General features: G+C 40.8%; 1 protein-coding gene across 2 annotated transcripts in view; it reads left to right on the forward strand.

Moving 5' to 3' along the window:
• The window catches only part of PDZRN4 (PDZ domain containing ring finger 4), a 250,684-nt gene that overhangs the window by 211,613 nt on the left and 17,965 nt on the right, over window positions 1–21,106 (forward strand). For both annotated transcript variants that reach the window (XM_069802196.1, XM_069802197.1), the window contains one exon: window positions 20,717–20,815. In XM_069802196.1, coding sequence (XP_069658297.1) covers window positions 20,717–20,815 — 99 coding nt within the window. The remainder of the gene's footprint in view (window positions 1–20,716; window positions 20,816–21,106) is intronic.

Genomic DNA, 21,106 nt, shown 5'->3' on the forward strand with positions numbered 1-21,106 from the left:
GCTGTCAAGGTCTCTACAGCAGTATTGGCTTAGGTGTACCCTGCTGTGGCCACACAGTCCCACCCTTGCCGTGATGTTTTCTGGCCCCTCAGTTATGCCAGCGTTACTTTTTGTGAAACAGATGTGAGAAGTAATCCAAATTTTTTTTTTTTTTTAAATAGATTTTTAGAAGGGTTGTTTTTCACCTAGCCCAGCTGCCTGATCTAATTTCCAGCATAGCTCCACAAGTTGCAGTGCTGTGGCAGCAGCATCAGGGAAGGAAAAAATGCTCAAGCACTTGGGAAGACAACAACTTCTAAAATCAGCATTGTCCAGCCCCCATCTAAGGGTGAAAGCAGCAAGAAGAGAGGGTGTAGAAGCTCAGCTCATGCCACCCTGGGGGCTCCAGGCTGGGTGGAAGAAGCATAGAGCCCTCTCTGTCTCCCACTGTTTGATTTCTCCTGTGTTCAGGGGAAAGAGGTTTACTGTTATTACTGTGCTTTCTGTAGAAGGAGGATTGTATCAGTGCTCCCTGATTTTATCATTGTTTTTTTTTCCTCATAACAACTTTCTGGTGTGAATGTTAGCTAATCACACACAACAAAAAAACCTACCTGGTGGCAGGAGTATGGTCCCATTTCCAAAGTACACATTAGCGTTCCTGTCGTACTAAAACGATATAGATAAGTGGCTCACAGGTCTCCATGACAAACTTAATAAATGGATTCAAAGCCAAACCTGGAGATTTCAGAAAGGGATTGAAACAAGATAGTGAGCAGAAAAAGAACTAGAGCAACACCTCGTTATTTCCTAGAAATGGTTTGTAAGTGAAGAATGCATCAGTTCTGAGACACAAATGCAAAACACTCAGCCAAATTAGGAAGTAAGGAAATAAGATGACTAGCAACTGAGGTGCTGCAAACAAGAATGTTTTCCAAGAAGGGAAATGTCTTGGAAAGCTTTGATCAGCTTGGAACTTGCTTACAGATATGTGCTGACATTTACGTACGTGAGTTACCACCATAAGAAAGAAAAAGGAGGATCACATAGGATAGCCAGCACTGGGGATATGGACTTATGCTTGCCAGTGGATTTGGTAGGATTAGACACTTACAAGGCTCTTCTACTCCATTTGTAAACTAGAAAAACCCAGTGGGTTGTGCTCAGATTGTTGCAGCGCAATAAACTCAAGTATGAGCCAATTGTCTTGGAAGGATGAGCTCCCTGGGAGGCTCATTAGGCACCACACAGTACCATGCTTTAAACAAATGGCTGGGAAGGTGACGAAGCTGGGGGATTGCTGACAGCCAACTTGAGCATCCTTATGTTGCTGCTGCAAAACTTGTCCTAAAAGGAATCGGAATTGTTGGTAGATACTGAGACAGGGGTCAGAGCCAGCATCAGTCAGTGTTGGCAGAAAGAGTTCAAAAGATTTGCAATTCTGACATAGCCAGATACCCATGAGGACTTTTAAGATAAAGCAGGAATTGACCGATTTGTAAATGCTCAGTTGGAATTGGAGTCAATATCAGTGAAAGAGAGCCAAAGATATTCAGAACAAACGCACCCGGTCTGTCTGTGAATGGCTGTTGTGCTGCTGGAATTACATCATGTGATGTTAGGGTGTACGTCACACTCTCTGGTACCAATAAGGTGAAAGGACTAAAAGCATCACAGTCCCCAGTAAATCTGTGTTAAACAAGGCTCTAAAATTTGTCCTTGTATGAAGAACAGAGACTACTGGTGCTAGAGAGGAATAAATCAGCTAATGGGCATGCACTTCTTTAATACCATTTCTGAACCTACTATCCAGGAGGGAGAAACATCATATACTTGATTTGGAATGTTGGCAGTAATACAAAAATTTAGGGGACAAAGTCACTTAAATGGTGGAAGAGTGAAAAAATAGGTTAAAAAAAAAACCCCAAAGAATGTTGTAAAGACAAAGCTGAACAAAAGAAAGCATCACTGATGTCTGGCCCTCCATATTCAGTCTGAGGAGACTGCCTTTCTATAAGAGGGGCAGAAGAAAATAATATCTTACAAGCAGGCAGTGTCGTTTAGTCAACAGGTCCTTATCCAAGGGCAGAGACCTTCATACCATCTATGTATTGAAGTAGCTTTTGAGCAAAAGCAAAACGGGAAGTGATTGGTTTCTGCTGTGAGAGCCAATATCTCTGGGGAATTACAGCTTTTAAAGTCTCAGATATGTGAGATGATAGGAAAAGATTCTTATTTCTAGCTGAATACTTCTTAGAAACAGCAAAAGTAGACATTCTTGAGAAGAAATAGCAGTGGGTCGAGGTAACTGTGTTGTTGCATATATGAGGAAGAGTAGGCTAAAGTTTGCTCTCAGAATCGAGGGGGGTTGGGGGGGGTGGGGGGGGGGGGGCGGAGATTGGGTGTTAGTTGATGTAGATGTGCAAAGGAGACCAGCATAATTGCCTAAAAGACTTTCCAGCTCTGATTGTTCTCATTTTTAGGCAAAGGCACAAGTAATTGCTTCAGCCCAATGACATAGCTTGCAGGAGCCTGGAAGACCACATCAACGGTCCCCCATGCCAGGATTAGCGTTTTCAGAACAAAAAAGGCAGAATGGCAGCTACTGTGTTAGCCTGCCTGTGTCTGATGACTCCAGTTTTAATGCATGCAAATGCTAGTGCTGACAGATTAGGGCAGTGTTAAGACCAGTACCTGGGAGAAGTTGCTAAGGGTTGTTGGCCCTACATGAAATTATGAGGTACTCTGATGCTCTTCACTTAAGGTCTTAGAAACCATTGAGCTTCTTTATTTTATTTATTTGCTCAGAAGTTGGTGCATGTCACTAAATCAACAGACAACCACGAGGCACGTGCAGGTGAAATCTTTGTGTGGTCAGTTTTTGTGAAGCCTTTTGTGTCCAGACAATGAAAGGATCAGAGGTCCTGCAGGAAACAGCAGCCACAAAAGAGCATAGTATTTTGCGAAAAAGCCATGTGAGATTTTTCCCACCTGATGCCTCTGTGAAACTTGGAGTGTGAGCTAGAAACTACACACCTGCCGTTTTGATTCCTTCTATGCTCTGGAAAATAGAATTTCTGGAAATTAGAAGATTAATATGAAAGTTGCTTTACTCCATCATTAGTATCTTCTCCTAAGTGGAGCAACCCATAGTGCTCTGAAGGTTGTTTAATACCTCAGGGCAAAAATTAATACTCTTGAGTTCATGTTCTGCTTTGTAGACCCAAGAGACAGATTTTCAGTCAGAATAAGGAAATAAATGTGTATGTATTGCATGTTGAATGTAAGTGCTAATTTATGGTTATGCACAGCCATTCATTTAAATGTTTTGAGAAGTATTTGCACTCATAAATCTGTTAACTGTAAATGTAGATTAGTCCTTTAAGTTTACCACTGACATGATCCAAACCCACTGAAATTGCTAAGGTTTTCTATTGACCCTGAGCATTTCTGAATCAGATGCTGTCGGCTGTTTTCACAAATGACTAAAAATGGGCCTTCAAAAGAGAAAAGCTAGAAAACTTTGGGAATTGGCCACAAGTACAGTTTTGTGTAGACCTCTTCTCACTGAACACTTGAAACTCCCACAGGGGAGATTTTATCCTGTTCTCTTCGTTTCTCTTACTGTATCTGAGCATTGCAGCAGTAACACATTAGTTTACTTTTCCAGTAACACTCATCCCATCATGATGAGGGAAGGTATTTTAGACACAAATTCAAATTTCCCATTTCTGTGACATAACACTTTTGAAGTGATTGATTTTATTGGTATTTTTTCCTTAGAACAAAAGGAGTAATTTTGTTCAGGTTAGCAGTCTGAGTGAGGCTATTTACCTGAAAAAAGTTACTCGAACACATAAGTATTTGTGGGTTGAGGCCCTCATGGGCCACTAAAGTGTGGTCTCTGGTGACTTTCTGAAAGGCCCCCCATTGCTGTAATAGGCCAAGAGAGACTCGTCTGCCCTGTGAATTCGTATGTAAGGCCTTTTCAACACACGGATTATAGAACCAGTAAACCAAACAGCTCTGTCTATCTTGTAAATACATATTTAGGGCCTTTTTAACATGAGGATTACTGAGCTGATAGCCTGTAACAGCTCCCTTCAGAGCTGTGATAGCCTGCAAACACCCCTGCGTGAGCATTACAGGCGCTTGCAGCAATGCAGTTGGAGCTCCTGCTTCAATTGCTAACACCTGAATAAACAGTTTTTATGGAAGCAGCTTCTGTGCACACACTGCCAGCACTTCCAACCGCTGCCATCAGGCTCTTTTGTTTTGTTACCTGATGAGTGTTTCTGTGCAACGAAGCTAAGCCAGAAGATGGATGTGTAACCGTCAAAATGGAAAACATTTCTTAGATAAGAGGTTTTCTAGAAATTCCTTACACGTAGCATGGAATTTCTCTGCACAGCTATTAAGTCATGTTTTTTATTTAATAGTATAAAGGGGGGAGAGAGAGAGAAACCTTGTTTTGGCAGGGATGACTCAAGCCAAGTTCCAGCTGTGTTCAGGTAGGATGACAGCGATGCGAAGGGGCAGAACCACTATAATACCTTTGTGACTTGCTACCAGGTTGTGCTTGTTTCTTCTGTATTTTCTCCTGCAATGGGATTTCTTTCCCGAAGTTCTTAAAACTTGGGATGAATCAAAAAAGAGCCTTTAGCAAATAAAAGGCAGGTTTTGAATTCAGCAGCCACTAGATGTAATTTAAAAGAGAAGGTTTCAAGAAATACGGATCCTAATAGAGATGTGGGTGTTGCAGTGTAGAAGAGCTGAAATGGTGGACAAGCTTGTGTCTTTCCGTTGTCATCAGACCTGACCGGTGTGGTCAGGGGAACGTGAAAAGGCTTGCTGGTAGGTGCGGTGTAGATTTTCAATGGAAAAGCAGATACTTCTCACCACGTGCCGTACCTTATGCAGCTGCTGTTGTGGTGGAGGGACTGATCTGATGGCTCAGAGTGGGCGTAGATAAACCGGGACTTACTGTATTATGTTTATTTTCTGACCATCAGTTCGTAACTGCCTAGTGGTTATGGCTGAATCGTGGGTGCCCCATGGTATAGAGACATTTTAGTGACACCATTATTCTTATTTTTTGTGGCAATTCTTAATATTATAAAGCATCTGCTGTTAAGAAGTATCGTGAAGGAAGTGAACAGGTATGTGTGTGCCAGCAATCTGTGGTCTTGGTTGCTTAGGAGAGTCTTTCTGGTTTGTGGGGTCATGGGGCAGTTGGGTTTTTTTCCATTCCTACCTGTCGTTTCATACAAATCCAGAGAAAATAAATGGACTGTATTTTAAAGCTATTAATTGAAAAGCTTGTGAGGAAGTCTCCTGGACAAGTAAATAGATTATTGGGGTTGTTTCACTTGGACCTGAGAAAACACTCCAATGATTGGGGCTTCTAAAACCCTTCATTGAGATTTTTTCCTTTTAACTCAAAAGGAGTTCTGAGCTGCTAACACCTGGCCTGTGATCCAGCTGACTGTCACTACGGACTAAAAATGGAAAAGGTCACAGTTAAAATGGAGCAGTGACACTGGAATATTTTTTTGTTGTACTTCTTTGAATAACACTGTAATAATTAAAAGAAGACTCTTTTGGCATACTACAGCACAAGATTATGTACTTCACTGGCTTTTTTTCATTTTAAAACACCTGGGGATTTAAGTCAGCATAATTTACACATAGACAGTAATAAATATGTAATTTGTCCCTAACTGTGGCCAATCGTACGCTGTAAATGAGCAAAGGAGCAGTAAAAGGAGCAGTCCTTTCCTTTTACTTTTTCATCTGTCTTTTAAGAATTGAAGTCACTTTTCAAGTATAAATTCATTAAACTTAACACCATTCCACTGAGGTTCTTCAGTGTTACGATGTCCCGTATTGCTACAGGAATTCGCAAGCAGGTGAACTAAGGACAGTCGTATGGAGAGACTTGCCAAGTCAGTCAGTGACAGAACTGGCAGTAAAACCCAGGAGCCTTTATTGTAATGCATCTCTTTTTTGGCCATTAAATCTCTCTTCTTCCTTGCTAGTCATTGGATCATTTAGATGGAAGAGGATGTCAGGGTAGTTTCTGCCACAGTTGTTTGTTAATTTTGAGTGTGTTACTGTATGTCATCACAAAATTCTGACATTTAAAGCAGATGAAGTTGCTGTCATCTCACCTCCCCTAAGTAATGAATATCCCAATTTAGGGATTTGAATTGTGTCCACAACTATAGAGGATCATGAGAGAGTGGGGAGAAAAAGACACAAAACTGACATGGGCAAATTTATCAAAGTTATTACCATTTATTGTGTTTTAAAACAGGAGGAAAATATATCAAGTCAGTGATATTCATTTTGTTTCATGATTTCATAAAACAAACACATGGTTACTCCTCACTTCACCTGAAAGCTAATAAAAATTCTTCCTTGTTGTCAAAGCTTATGTTTTTCCAGGAAAATGAAGAAAAGTGAGCTTAGTTCAGCAGCACTTTATTGTTGGGCAACATTACAACATATGGTATGTGTTTTTCACTCAGCAAAGGAAGGGAAAGGTGCTGGCAGTATTTTCATATTTATGGAAATCTGTGGCGTATAAATCTTCTGTTTTGGAGAAATGCTTTGTTTAGACGGTTTTTATACTATTATACCGCATACCTCCATATATGGTTTACAGTGAAAATGTTTGTAAGGGGTTTATTAATGCTATTTTTCATATGCCTTCTGCTTGAAAGTTTGTGTAGTCTGTCTTGGAGACACGGGATTTAGCTATACAGACAAAAGATGGGAGAAAATAATTCCTTTTACGTATTCTTTTAAAAATAACCTGAGTCACGTTAACCAGCTTATTGTAATGTCACTATTTTAAAGCTCAGTATCCTAGGAAATTCAAGAGGACAGGAAGCAAGGGCCAAATCCTCCTAGCAAGAAGGAACCTTTTACGAGAAAATGGACTTTAAACAAGGTTTCAATATTATGCATGCTGGGCCTTCAGAGGAGAAATCAGAAAAGCAGGAGAGGTCTTTTCTCTGGAAGTTTGCTTTTTTTATTTAATGAGGCAGCTCTTCAAAGAGAATGTGATAGTCATTCCTGGAGGGCATGGTTTGGTGAGCAGGAATACAGGTGAAACTGTATTGTGCATCAAAAAGCAGATGATGAGTTTGCTTTGTATTTCATCTCATGATTTCATCAATCTATACAAGTATGTGTTTGGGGGTGGAGGACATTTCCATGTGCAACAGAAGTTTGAACAGCTGAAACTCAGCATGGATATGGTGCCCATAGACCTCGTTTTGGTGCCAGGAAAATAAAAACGTGTTTTAAAAGTCATTGCCTATCGCTTCATGTGCTTGATTTATAGGCACATGTATGTGATTAAAATTTGCATATTTTAACTATACATATTTTAATATGTACGTATCTCAAAGTAAACAAGAGCATGGATGGGGTGGAATTTTAGTGTTTAGTGCTTTCTAAGAATTTCTAATTTTATAAGCTCAACTTTAAATTTAGCTTTTTCATAGCATTTTGTCTTTACTGTGTCTGAAGGGCATAAACTGAATTACAGGAAGGTATTTTTCTCACAGCTGTCTAAAATTGAAAAATTAAGTTTTCAACTTGATTTTAATGAATATTCCAAAATAGCCTTCACACAGTTGTAGATCAAGGCTGTCCAAATGTGTGGAATTGTAACTGGTTAGGAGTTTGAATCTACAGCTACGTGTTCTGCTGTCCAGATAAATGCTCACTGCAGCAGATGTTGGCACATCTGTTATGCCTCCCCATTTCGATTGGCTGCCTGGGTGTTTAGAAAGTGCTGATGAGGCAGATAAATCTTCTGACACGTTTCAGGCCCAAAGCAGGCAGGCAGCAGTAATAATGATGTTTACAGAGCCAAGTGCTGGGCAGTAACGCTTTGAAATACAGCAAAAAATAAAGTATGAATTTACCTGCAATAGGTGAAATCTATTGTAAAAAGTGAAAGCTAATTATGCCAAGTGATTCTCAGCTGATTTGAACTGCAGCTATGACAGCCCATAAACCTCTGAAGTTTGTGTATCTAAGGTTTGTTGGCTAGAAAAAGGCACTTGCTACAGTTTAGAAGGAGGTCTAAGCTACGAAGGGGCTCTTTAATAAACTTAGGAGAGTTGGGAATCAGGTTTAGGAACATCTGCAGCATATGTGTTTTTTGGAAGGGGAATAGCTATCTTCTGGGGGCTTGAAGTTCCTGATCTTATCAGAATTCATACTTCCAATAAGTTTTCCTCCACCCTTTGAAGCATGTCAGATTTAAATCTTTTTATACCATTAGAGCCAGGAAAACTCCGGACTTTGGGATCTTCTCCTGAGAAGGTCCACGGTGTATCAAAGAGGACATTCGTGGACAGAGAAGGGTGTATCTGACAGTCTCAAGTGAGGAGACTGGTTTCCAAGTACATAGAGCTTTTGCAGCTGTTGGATCCCTTCCAGACCTTAATCTCCAGCACAATGAATGGCAAATAGAAATGTAGAAGTCACTGTAAAGATTTTGGCAGTGCTGTCATGTGCTCATATTGTCCAATTCCATCCAGTAGACGTCACCACTAAATTGTCCAAGTGGCTTTCAAATACCACTATTTGAGGCAAGTCCATAAATTGCAGAGACAGCCTATCGTAGAGGGGCAAAGAAGTCGATGCTCGTTATATAGCTGATATAGTTATAGTTGGTTATGTTTTATAGTACGCAGTCTACAACGTCTCTGGACAACTCTCCCAGTGTTTGACTACCCTCATGGTAAGAAACACTTCCCTAAATATCTAATTGGAATTTCCTGAGTAGCAACTCATGTCTGTTGTCTCGTGTGGCTGTCACAGTGCACCTCCAGGAGGAGTCTGGTTCTGACTTCTCTGGACCCTTGTATTTGGTACTTGAAGGAAGCAATAAAATCTCCTTTTTAAGAAGATACTTCTCCCAGCCTCCCCTCATAGGAGATGTGCTCCAGCCCCCTAATTAGTTAATGGACTTCTAGCCAGATGTGGAGTGCCGTATTCCTAGCTGATAACCAAGAGAAGGTTCATTCTTACATTTTATGTCAAAGCCATTTTCATTGGAAAACAGTTTAGGGAGCAAATTCTGGAAAGCCCCAAAACCAAAAAAATTGGACATGTTCTCCTTCCCACCCCTTAAATGGCGCAGACCAGTGGTTCTTTAGCTTTATCTCTTATTTTTCTATGTTGAAAGCCAAAGAGTTTCAATATGGGGGTCAGGATAGGAGCTTTAATAAAAAGTCAGAATTTTTTTCTTCAAATACATGTAATAATAAATCCCTTTCTTTTATTTTTTGTCAAAATTGTCCAAAAGCAAAGGAATCCATTGGAATATAGAGGCTGTTTGTTAGCCAATTTGACAGTTTAGTATTCACAGACTACTCCAGTCTGCTTATCTCATTTTACCATAAGGTTCAGTTTCTTCCTTGTCTGTGCTATTCCCACCTACTTTGTTCAATGAGAACAAAGTGAGAATGTAGAATCTAGGATTAGTGAAAAGGAAACCCTTCGCTGCATGTCATCAGCTAGTTAATTATACTTTAAACTTTTCTCGTATCCTTGCAACTTCACACTTACATCGAGTGAAGGACCAAAAGTGTGGACCAAAGCTGACTGCTGAGAAATACTATATATAAGCAGTTCATCGTGGATCTCTCTGCTCAGAAAGCAAGAATTCATGGTTTTCTCAAGTGCAGAGCATACCAGAAGGGGTGTTGGGTCTCAAGCAGATGAAAACATATATGCATATATAACATAAGAAAATATATGTATATAGTTAAGTACTTCTAATAAATTAGCATTCATACTGCACCATGGGGAAAGAACAGAAATAAAGAGAATGAATAGGGAGGTAGAAGAATTAGGGAGCAAAGTAAGACCATGGCTTGTTTGAAATAACAAAGTATGCTGAGGATATTTTACTTTCCAGTAAGTGTGATCATCCAGACAATAGGGGAAAAAAATGGTTTTTAATAGCGTTTAGGGTACTTTAAGTTTAATACTTCCCATAAGGGTTGATTTTTTGATTTATCTTTCTGACAGGAATCTGAAGATTTGGTATTATGCCTGCTAGCTAAGGGGGAAAACTCAGGTTCGAGTGGATGTTTGTGACTTTCTGGAGGATATACTGTTAGCTGTTGAGCCTTTTGCAGCCAGGGAAGCCTGTAATCTGTAAAGGGTTTTTTTTCCCCCCTCTTTGAGTTCCTTATGAGATACGCTCACTGTAAAGTCCACCATGTGTCTTTAAGCTCAAGACTTAAAATACCCTTTAAAAGCGAGTCAGAAAGGCCACACCAAGCCTGTGAGGCCCACAGAATTAAAAGTTATGTTTATCTCGTCCCCATATGCTTAGACCCTTCCCTGCACTGCAACCCGAAGTTTGTTCACAGCGCAGCGAGCAAAGGTTTCTCACATTTGTAGTCCAGCTCCATCGTTCATCCAGCCCAACCAGTTCCCCCATCTGCTCCGCGACTGCTTTCCGTCCCCCGTCCTCACCCGTTGAGAGTCTCAGCTGACACTTGGGTGCCTTCCTCCTCCCACTCCCAGCCATCAGGCTGTTACTGATCATCACACATCAGACTGCTGAATATGCGCTGGCAGGCTTGCCATGCCTTAAGTTATTCCATTGTTTGATTTCCGACGTAGAAGTCTAGCGTGCACCAAAAATTTTCTCTCCGGGGCTGCAGGGAGAGGGTGAATTCCCGTATCCAATGGAGCTTCTTTATTATCAAAGGATTCATCAGCTACAGGGCCAAATTCTGCTCCCCCAATTGCAAGGTGATATTTTATTAATAGGTGCCTATATGTCAGCATATTAATTCTGCTTTTTTTCTGCTACTACGTTTTTCTTTTTCTTTCTTTCTTTTTTTAACACTGGTATCATTGTCTACAGCATCCTGCTGTCCCAGAGCATTCTTTGTCTGGACACAAAGCAGCATGTGGCTCTAAGTGTAGCTATAAAGCAGGGATCAGCAGGAAAGTGATCTCGTTTTTAAATATTTCTCATTCTATGTTGTGTTTGCTTTTGGATTACGCATTTGAGAAATGCTTGCTTGATATTTTTCCTTTCTGCTTTGATGTAAACAAATCTTGTGTCAGAGATTCTTAAATCTAAACCAGACTTTAAAAAATGAGGATTAAATGAGACTTTAGCCTATAAGGTAGAGCCCCCACCCCTTGGACAGAGCATTGTTTTTCCCCACCATGTGGAGTGGAGATAACCCTCTGTTTCTTTGTGGTAAGCTACCAACCAAATCCATTCTGGCAAATCTGACACCCAATGTGATTTGTCCTTTTCGATGCTGTTTATGAGAAGTCAGGACAGTCTTCTGTCAAAATTGATAAGTGAGAAGACAGTGGGGAATGCAATTTTATTTGTAACAGCACAGCTGCCAGCAGTTCCAGCTTGTTTACATCTAGGCTGGCTCTGTCTTGCTCCATAGCTTTTCTATTTCCATCCAAATAGCCCCCAAGTACATTGTGGATGTGCCTGTCTATGTAAAATCTGCGTAACAGAGCATACCGGGAATGTTAGAGAGGGGAAAAAAGAACTTATTTCTTTAGGTTATTTTCACAACTCGAGCATGTCAGTCGCTTCAAAAGCGAAATCTTGAATTCTACCGAATCTCCATAGGCATTTACAGAATGGGTTCTAAAACTGAGCTATAATCTGCTAAAATCCTGCGATGCTTGTTACCTTCCATGGTGAACGTACCAGAGGAGTTAAGAGCTTTGCTTTTCTGGTGGAAGCATTCTTTTTCTGGTGGAATTGGCCAGTGTTTGTAAATTAAATCCACTACAGACATTTAAATACAAGTTTATTTGCTGTGAAAAGAACGCAATAGGACCCTGCAGTGACCTCTGAAGGGGAGGGCAGTTTCATTGCACTCTGCTTCACACTGAATACTTCTGCTGTAGCCTACAATTAGCCTGTGTTCCGTAGACGTTAACGTATTTCCTGGAAAATCCTTTTGGCAAGAGAGCGTAACTCTTGATGGCATTAGGATAGTTCTCAGGTCTAGGAAGCCTTTGTTTGGCTGCGGTATTACTTGCCTTCAGTCCGGCAGTCCCAGAATCCCAGGCGGTGTTGATCTTTTTTTATAGGTACACTTAAGAAAGCTACAGTGGTAGGTGTTTCCTCCATATAGTCTCTCCTGTGAGCTTTTCTTTACAGTAGCCAACCCTTAACATGCAGTTATCCTGGAGGTAAAGTGAGAGAGGGGGGGTATGTTTGACTGATCTGGCTTAGGACAGACGAGCTTTTCTAGCAAACTGAAAATTCTTGTTTCCTTTTGGCATTTCTCTTTTTGCAGTTATTAACCAATAATTAGTCTTCTACATGGTTTGTCATTAAAAGGTAGAGTCCAGAGGTGGCTGCAAATGTCAGTGCTCTGGTTCTGTGAATTGTGGGGTCATCTGGCACTTCTGCTTTCTCATTAAAAGTGTATATCCTATCACTGTGTTTTCAAGAGTTGCAATCATGCTCTTAAATGAATTGTTTGGTGATTGCCAGGGGAGACTCTCTGCAGTGTAACCGGCCTGCCCAGCACGCACTTACACACAGATATATACGCACTGTATGTACCTATATACTCATATACATAAATTTACACACAAATACTACCTCCCCTCCACACATGGATACACATATACACTCAAGTAGACAACTAAATATTTAACGCCTACTCTAAGCCTGAAAACAAAATATCTACCTTCAAATGAAATGACTTTGTTAAGTGTACATTGGAGGCACCACAGACTCTCTTCATCTAGAGATAGGTAGCCCATAGGAAAAAAAAAAAACTCATTATATTTGAAATAGATTGGTGTGATGACTTCTATTGATGCTAGGATTTACACATATTTTTCTGAGCTTCCTCAAATTACTTCTGGTCATTGTTAAAGACATGACTGCTAAACAAAGCCTAGCTAAGAGAATTGGAAACATGATTTGGGTAAGGTGAAATGTGATACTTGTTTGAAACACCAAATGTCTGTTTTAAGTGTGTAGTCTTACCCATTGTACATAACCTGATCATTTGTACGTGACAGTCACAACTCCTACTGCTTGGTACCAATTCAGAGGTGAAATAAGTGGTGTTATAAAAGGAAGTCTAAAGAACACGATTCATTCTGCTGATGATGCTTTTTTGTTGCAAACCCAGGCCGTTGTTTCCCCTGTTTTACAACCATTTGCAACATATGCTTTTATGTAATGTATAATACCATTCTTATCACTTCTGAATTTGAGATTAATTTTTCTTTTTAGTAGCTCCACTGTTAGCTCTCTACCCTCCTAGGACTTCATTAGATTGAACTGTTCCTGTAATAAGAGTGAAGGGATAGCTCTGGTTCTGTTTGTATTATTTTTTTTATTTCATGAGCAGAATTACTTGCCAGTGATGACAAGTGTGTGATATTATGAAGATTAATATTATTGAAGGTAGCAATGTAAATGACTGGTGATTTGGCAGCCTGGAAAAGGTATGTCCTTTGAGCAGCCAAAATTCAGCTATGCATATAAACTGGAAGTTGATCTCACCCATAAAGATGCAGAAACAAGATGATACTGAAGAGTGAATCTTAATTTTAAGGTGTGTGTAGTCCCCGTAGTCCCCATGCATTTCTGTTTGATGCTTCAGAAGGGTGATACTAGCTGAGATGGATGAGGACTTTTTTTCAGTATAACCAGTTTATTAAAATAAGTCAGACCTTAATGTACTTTCTCAGTTAATTCTTCATTGAGCTATTCTGTAAGTACTCTGTTCTTGGCCTTTTGTGCTTTATTCATTGAGTTAATCATTCTGTCAATTATAACATTAGCGGGATGAACATTAAAACAGCTTCTCAGCTATTACTACAGGTAAAAAGGAAAAGCAAAGATAAAAGTAACTACTCTGTTCTTATTCTGCTTTATTATTTTGGTTTTGTTTTCCCTTTTTCTTAAAATTCATGGTAAGTACTACACAACTGGTGCTCTCTGAATTCTTTTGCCTTAGAACACATTACATTACTGTGGGCTTTGTAGATGCAATTTGTCAGCCACCTTAGAGACTTGAGCCAAGATACAGCTCTTTTGTACATTTTAGGATGAAGATAAAGCATATCTGAATTGCATTGTTTGTTTCACCACCCAAGGACTTTTCCAGACTGGCAGCTTTTTATCTCTTTTGTGGTGAAGTAGGACTCCTTCTCCAGTACTCTGTGGTGACTTCCTTTTCTAAAAGCTGTATGTGTACTGTTGAGTTGGCTCCTAATTTAAAACCTGGCGATTTCATGCTTGTAAATAGCAAAACTTCCCTTCTCCTTTCTGTCTTTTTTTTCCCCATTCAGGAGCGTTGTTGAAAGGGGAGAGGGAAGAAAGCACAGTGTTTTGGTTTTACGGGCTGGACTGTACTGATATATAACAGCACGAAAAGCTGACATTCTTTTCCTCTAGGATAATGGAGTTAAATGGGACAGGGTAAATGCTAGTTAATGCTAAGAAATGAAATAGTTGACTGTGTCATAAACAGAACAGGTTTAGGATGCTCTGTCTTACCACGTCACAAAAATACAAACCCTGAACTCTGAATCACAGGTTCTGCTACACTGGAAAGTAACACTAATTAAATTTAATTTGGTATTTGACTATGTCTCGACAGCAAGATGATTTTCTCATTGTAATGAGGACTAAACTGTTAACTGAAATGATCACACACAGTCCATTTAGGAAAAATACTGTTGTGTTTTGATTCCATGCTGTCCCTTCTAATGGTGTTACCAGAGTTCATGGGACCCATTACTCTGATATACTGTACGGGTGAAGGGAACTCAATAGCTATTACGATTTTGATAGTCTCTCTTGGTCCTTTTAGTGGTGTGCAACAATTGCTATAAAGGCAGATGGGGAATATTGGAAGGATGTAGAGTATTTATAATATTTCTACAGTGCCTTTCAAAGACTCTGTAATCATTTATTCTTTTATGTCCTGCTACTTTGGTGATGTTTGCATTGTTTTCTTCTTATAGATAAGGAAAACAAGTCACAAAAAGTTACGTAAGGTGACTGCACCAAAGCAGTTACAACTGAACAGGGAATAGGGACTTGAAGGCAGAAAACTTCTGGAAACCTGCTAAAAAAATGTCTTATGAGGCAAGATCTCACTGATTTTTTGCAAAATTATGATAAATTTGAGAAGGTAGGGAAATTTCCCTTCCTCACTATAGAGCATCATCCAGGGAAGCATCTCCAGTAATGTAAAATAAACCCAGTAATTTTTCAAAAAATTTACAGTTCTTGATCTTGCAACCAGTTACTTGTATCAATAAGTTCATCCTCTGTCATTTGTGATGGTAACCTTTTTTTAAGGTTTCCTTATTAAAGGCTTCCATTCTGGAAAAGGGGTGGCGTGTTTCTGTACACAAATAAATTGCAAAGGGGATCAGCAAGTTTCCTTGTCAGCACAGTCTCAAGAGACTCCCAGTCCTAAGATGGCACGTTTGGACATGAGGGTAACCAAGTGTAGAGTTTACCTTTGTCATGCTATAGAATGACGTTGAATAATTGATTAACTTTTATTAGTTATACTGGTCTACATTACATAGAGAAAACTAGTTTTATTGCATTTCACAGCTAGTAAGTCATGAGTTGACAAAAATGAAAAATGGACATAGAATGAGCCAAGACAATGTTATAGTGTCCAGCAACTGGACTGTAAACCCTTTAGAGCTGAGGCAGTGTTTTCCTCCTTAAACCTCCATTGCACTAGAGCAGCCCAAGAGTTACAGTTCCGTGGAAAGAATTCTATCAATGTCTTCGCTAATTCTGTGAATATAGTACGTCAAATTCAACAAAAATATTATTATCATCGCAGAGACCATCAGGGATTTCCCGAACCTGCTTATTCCCTGGCAATTCCCGGGCAAGGGACATCAGATCTCAAGTTTATTCTGAGTTTCAAAGCCACCCAGTTGCCTTCAAATACTGGGGGTTCTTGTATGGGCTTTGAGAGTCTCCTCCTTGGGAAGAGGGTAGCTTGCTGTTCACCCCAACTAATTTGTATTGAGCTCTAATTTCTTGTTTGCCTTATTTCCCACCCGTACAAATTTTTTTTCTCATCACCCAGAAGTGTGAGGGTGCAAGACAAACAAAGGATCAGAGGATGAGGGAGAGGAAGGAGACCAAAGTGGCAGTAGTGGTAGTGCCTGGCTGTACGCATGATTCATAGGTAGTGAAGCAGTCACTTTAGTAAATGGGACTTCCTGCTTACCAGGCAGTAATTTCTTTACAGATTTCTATAGGTGAGATAACAGGATGGTTTATAAGGTGAGAGTAGAAGGAAGGTGATGCAGGGGCTGTGTGGATGCGGGCACTTATGGAGAATGGAAATTTTTGGGGGGAAATGGAGAAAAGTGTGAGTGAGGCTGCTGTCTGTGAATATGAGTGAAGGGTCACTTAGGGAAAGAGTGAACTGAGAAGGGCTTTGAAGATAAGGACAGAAGGATTGCATTGGTGGAGAGGTGGGATGGTTCAAATGGAGGTGAGAGAGGCTGACAGGCAGTGATGAGACAGGGGCAGAGCTCAGCCGCGCTATAAATGGGTTGAACAGTGTTGGACAGGGAGTAGCTAATCCTGACAGAAGGTGGGGGGAGAATTCAAAGGTGTGCATGGCTTAGTAGAGACCAATCACAGAGGGGTCAACAAAGAAAAATGGGGCAGCGTAAGCTTTCCATGTGTGCAGTTATTCCATCACAGGATCATCACATGAATACGTCTTGTCAACATCTTTTGGGTGCAGTGAGAGAAAACTTTACCAACTTCCCTCTTAGGCTGTAACCTGTTTTCCAGTGTGTGGAGGGAAAACGTGAACAGTTCAGATCTCTTTTCACCCCCAAAAAACTGTTTAAGAGTGGTCATGGGCTGTTTTCTAACAGACCATCAGTTTTACTCTTTGTAATCTAGCTTTTAGTAGAAAGACCCACTATAACTGCAAACTGATGCAAACTTTTCCAAGGTCTCCTTTAATAGCCCTTAACCTCTTTTCAGCAATTCCGGAAAGCCAACAGCCCAGTTGATGACATTTATAATCTACTTCTCTAGCACTTGAGAGAAATGACAGTATTAACCTAGCCTTCCCTCCCCAAAGAGGTGACAGCTCCTTGTTTGGTCTTATGTCTCCTGAGGCTGACAGCCTGTAAACTGGTTTTCCATCATTGAAGCGAATGACGGCCTTTAACTGGGAGCCAGAGGCTACAGGCACTACTCCATCACTTTAGAGGATGACCAGTATAACCAGTTTTCAGTCCTTCAGGAGCACAACCTGCACCTCTTTGCTGTCTTTTCTATGTTTGAAGAGATGACCTACCTTGGAAATTTGCATCCCAGTCTTTCAAGACAGGATAGTCCTTATTCTAATGTCCATGTCTATCTTTTAACCAAATAATTTATGACAAAACACTTTAAAGTATTGTCTTCACTGTGGCAATGCACTGAATTATTGTTCTGCCCACACAAAGAAAAGAAGCAGCAAGTCAAAGATTTAGCAATTTGGCATTGAATTCTGTCACTTGGCAGCAGAAAACTCTTCGTGTTGAGAGGCGGCTGCCCCCAGAGTGCCCAAAAGAGGGGGAGGCTGTCATCTCCCAAGCTCTCTCCTCAGTCCCTCTCCTTCCACCATCTGTCTGTCAGCACACTTCATGAATCTCCAAATATTGTTTCTCACAGATTTTTAAAATGCTGAATTTTGAAGACTGTCAGTTCAGTCCCTACGTGCACACACACAAAACCCAACGAGAAGGCAACTGTATGCGTGCATGCATGTGTGTGTGCATGTGTGCATGTATCTAAAGGGATTTCAGAGAAGGAAATTACATTCTTAGAAATTCATTACTGCTGCCAAACTTATTGTTTCTTCTGTTAAAGACCAGTTGGGAAAAAAAAAACACTAAAAAGTGTCTGTCGCAATAGGCAATGTCCAATGCATTTGACCGTGATGGTCAAGGTTCTTTAGTGTCTCAGTTGCTGTTCTTCTGTTGAAGTTGTTTTAGATGTGCTTGTTATATAGAGTTAAAGTTCAGGCTTGTGGGCTTTTGCTCTGAGAGATGATTTAATATTTTATTCAAAGTGTTTTTAAATTTTCCAAAGATGTTTTGTCAACCCTGATTTGTTTGAATGTGACCAGGATGTATCATGTTTGCTGTAAAAAAGATGATGCCGTGAGGTTAGTAGTGCAGATGTGCCATGGGAAAAAGGCAGTTATCTGGAATGACTTCCAATGCAAAGTAAGAGACCTCATCCAACTTCTCCCTCATGCTGAATGAGATACTACTTGAGTATGTACTTGAGCCTAGGCTGAAAAGCATGAAATGTTTATTGGGCCTTCAACACTAAGTACCACTACCTCAGTCGTAGGTATCTACAGCTTCTAGTGCCTACAGCCATGCGCAGTCATCAGACTATGCCTCGTACAGTCATTTAGGAAAGAGGTAGTCCCAAGAGGACCAAGTACAGATCTCAGCTCCAAGCTCTGTTACTGGGTGGAGAAACAAAAGCTGTGGCAACTCAAGCACTATGCGCAGCCAGGGCTGGTGTATCCCAGTCACTGTTATTTGTCATCAGCTGGTGCCCAGAGACAGTTTTAGCAATCCTCTTGGACTCCCAGGATGGACCCTCTAGGGTCGTCCTCATTTTCCTTTGCTCTTTCATGCCCCGAATGGTTAAATTATTCTGCTCATTGAGCCAGCGCACTGAAAGGATTCAGTTTGTTTGCAGCCTGAAACATTGGTACAGCTTTGTAGCAACATTTTGAGAAAAATCATCCACAAGAACTTCAGGGTCATTCCCGATCGAAGAAATTATGTTCAGAGCAGTCCTTGGGGCCCCTGTCCAGCCTCAGCGTGGGGAGACGGGAGGTTGTGCCGGCAGGACAATGAAAGTCAATGGATTTCAGCTTGTGCACAGCTCCTCATTTGCCTTGATTTAAAGGTCCCAGTCTCAGTCCTTTATGGTGTATTTAGGCTTCCTTATAGGCCTCCAAGGGACCACAAGCTTCTTTATTCCTTAAAAGTATACCTTGTTGCTGTAATTGAAGCCGTTTTGTTACTGTAATTTCTCCCTAATATTACAGCTCTAGTCAAGTGCTCTTTCCCTCTGGAGGCATCAATTATTATGGGGTTTGAATAGGCCTCCTTCCAGTACATATACTTTTGCTCCCAATGCCAAAATCAGGTCACTGCGATTCTCTTCCCTAATAAAACATGGTCCAGTGTTTCTTCTTTCAAACCTGATGTATAATGTGTACTGGCGACTGTTCCACTTCTCACCACCCTATTTAAAACTCCTGCTGTATTTAAGAAAAACTAAAGAATACTACAGGTTTCACAGTATTTTCCACATTTTCTCAGTTTCCATTAAGATGTTGAATGTCCAAAGTCCAGGGAGAAGTTTATAGGGTTTATGCAGGTACTGAACCCATGTGGATGTGAATGTTGGTGAGGGAGCAGGGGAGGAAGCCATAGCAGTGCACTTCGTGAAAGATGTTCAGCTGAAATGAAAATGGCGCGGGGTTCATCGGCTAACCCATGTGTGTGAACTGCAGGTTTTTCTGTAAGTTGTGGTATATTTTGACAGCTGGTCCCCACAAGTCAATGGGACTCAGTCAGTAGTGAGTCCTCACTGCTGTGCGCCCTGCGCCTGTTTATGGATTAATCTGCATGACATCTCTGGGGATGGGGAGGAACAAGCTCTGTGCCACAGACTGAAAAGCAAAGCGTGGGTTTGTCTCTCCTTTTTTTGCACAGCCATGAGAAGCAGAAACTCTTAAGCTCCAAATGTCACCTGCAGAGTCCCTTTAAATACATATATCAACTAAAGTTTCCCATTTGCACCCAAGCTAATACTCTGTGTTATTGGATTCATCGTGCTTTATTACAAGTATTTGTTTCACAGTGTTCAAACCAAGTGCAGCTTTGCATTTTAGTGAATGATTCCCCCATGAAACCCTAAAGACGCTTAACTCAGATGGGTGTATGTAGTAGTTATCGCTGCACCATCTGCCCTAAAACTTGCACTTTTCATGAGATGCCACTGCTGGGACATCTGGCACTAAAAATATGTTTTCTGCATCATCTCACAATTGAGGAGAATGCCATGGCTGTTCAGCTCCACAGGAGATTCCTTGAAGCATCCTTCTGTTACCTAATAGCTTCTGCGATGAAGCTATGGCACTAAACTGGCCAGGGAAGGAGTTATGCTATTAAGGGAAGGCTGTGTTTTTGCTTTATGGCTTGGATTGCTGTTAGAAGGGAGTGGCACTTGTGTGATGGATTGATTGATGTGTAGCCAGTCTGTCTTGTATCCTATAAATCAATAGTTGATGTGATAGTACTAAAATGCCTATGTAATATACTGTAAGTCATCTTCTATTATCCAAAAGCAAAAAACCTGCAAAATCGATGCAGAGCCGTATTTCTCAAAGTTTGGCATGTCTTACTGAACTGTTTCTGTATAGCTTGAACCTGCAGTATACTTGGATTTCCTTCTTAATTTACAGAATATTTTCCCCCTTAAAGCTGCACACAAAATATTGTGTCTCAAGACCGGGCCATATGAGTAGGTCATACAGTATGAGTATGTCCTACGGTATGAGTATGTCAGCGGCTTGGTGCTCCCTTGTGTTATACAATGTTTTTTTCCACCCTTGGCAAAAGCCACCATCCGAGCCTGTGTGTTTTCTTGTAGGAGGTGGAGCTGTGCCGCATTAGCAGCCAGGAGAAGCTGGGGCTGACTGTCTGTTACAGAACTGATGATGAGGAGGACACGGGGATCTATGTCAGTGAGGTAAGGACGTGGCAATGGGGATGAGCGTGGGAGATGCTCGTGGTGGAGGGCTGAACGCGCCAGGGAACGTAAGAGCAAGTGCTCTGAGACCAGAGTGTGGAAGTGTCGGCTGTCAGCCAGCACGTGTCACTTTCAATTCGTTTAGATTATCAGTTTAAATTACGTTGCCCAAGTAGCGTAATTATTACTAGTGAGCTTCTTTAATGTGAATGCTTTTAACTACAACTTCATAGTATAGGGATGTACAAAGCAGTCTGAGCATGGTCTGCATTTTGAAAGCAGTCTGCCCTT

This window comes from Haliaeetus albicilla, chromosome 14, assembly GCF_947461875.1.
Source record: "Haliaeetus albicilla chromosome 14, bHalAlb1.1, whole genome shotgun sequence".
Classification (NCBI taxonomy): domain Eukaryota; kingdom Metazoa; phylum Chordata; class Aves; order Accipitriformes; family Accipitridae; genus Haliaeetus; species Haliaeetus albicilla.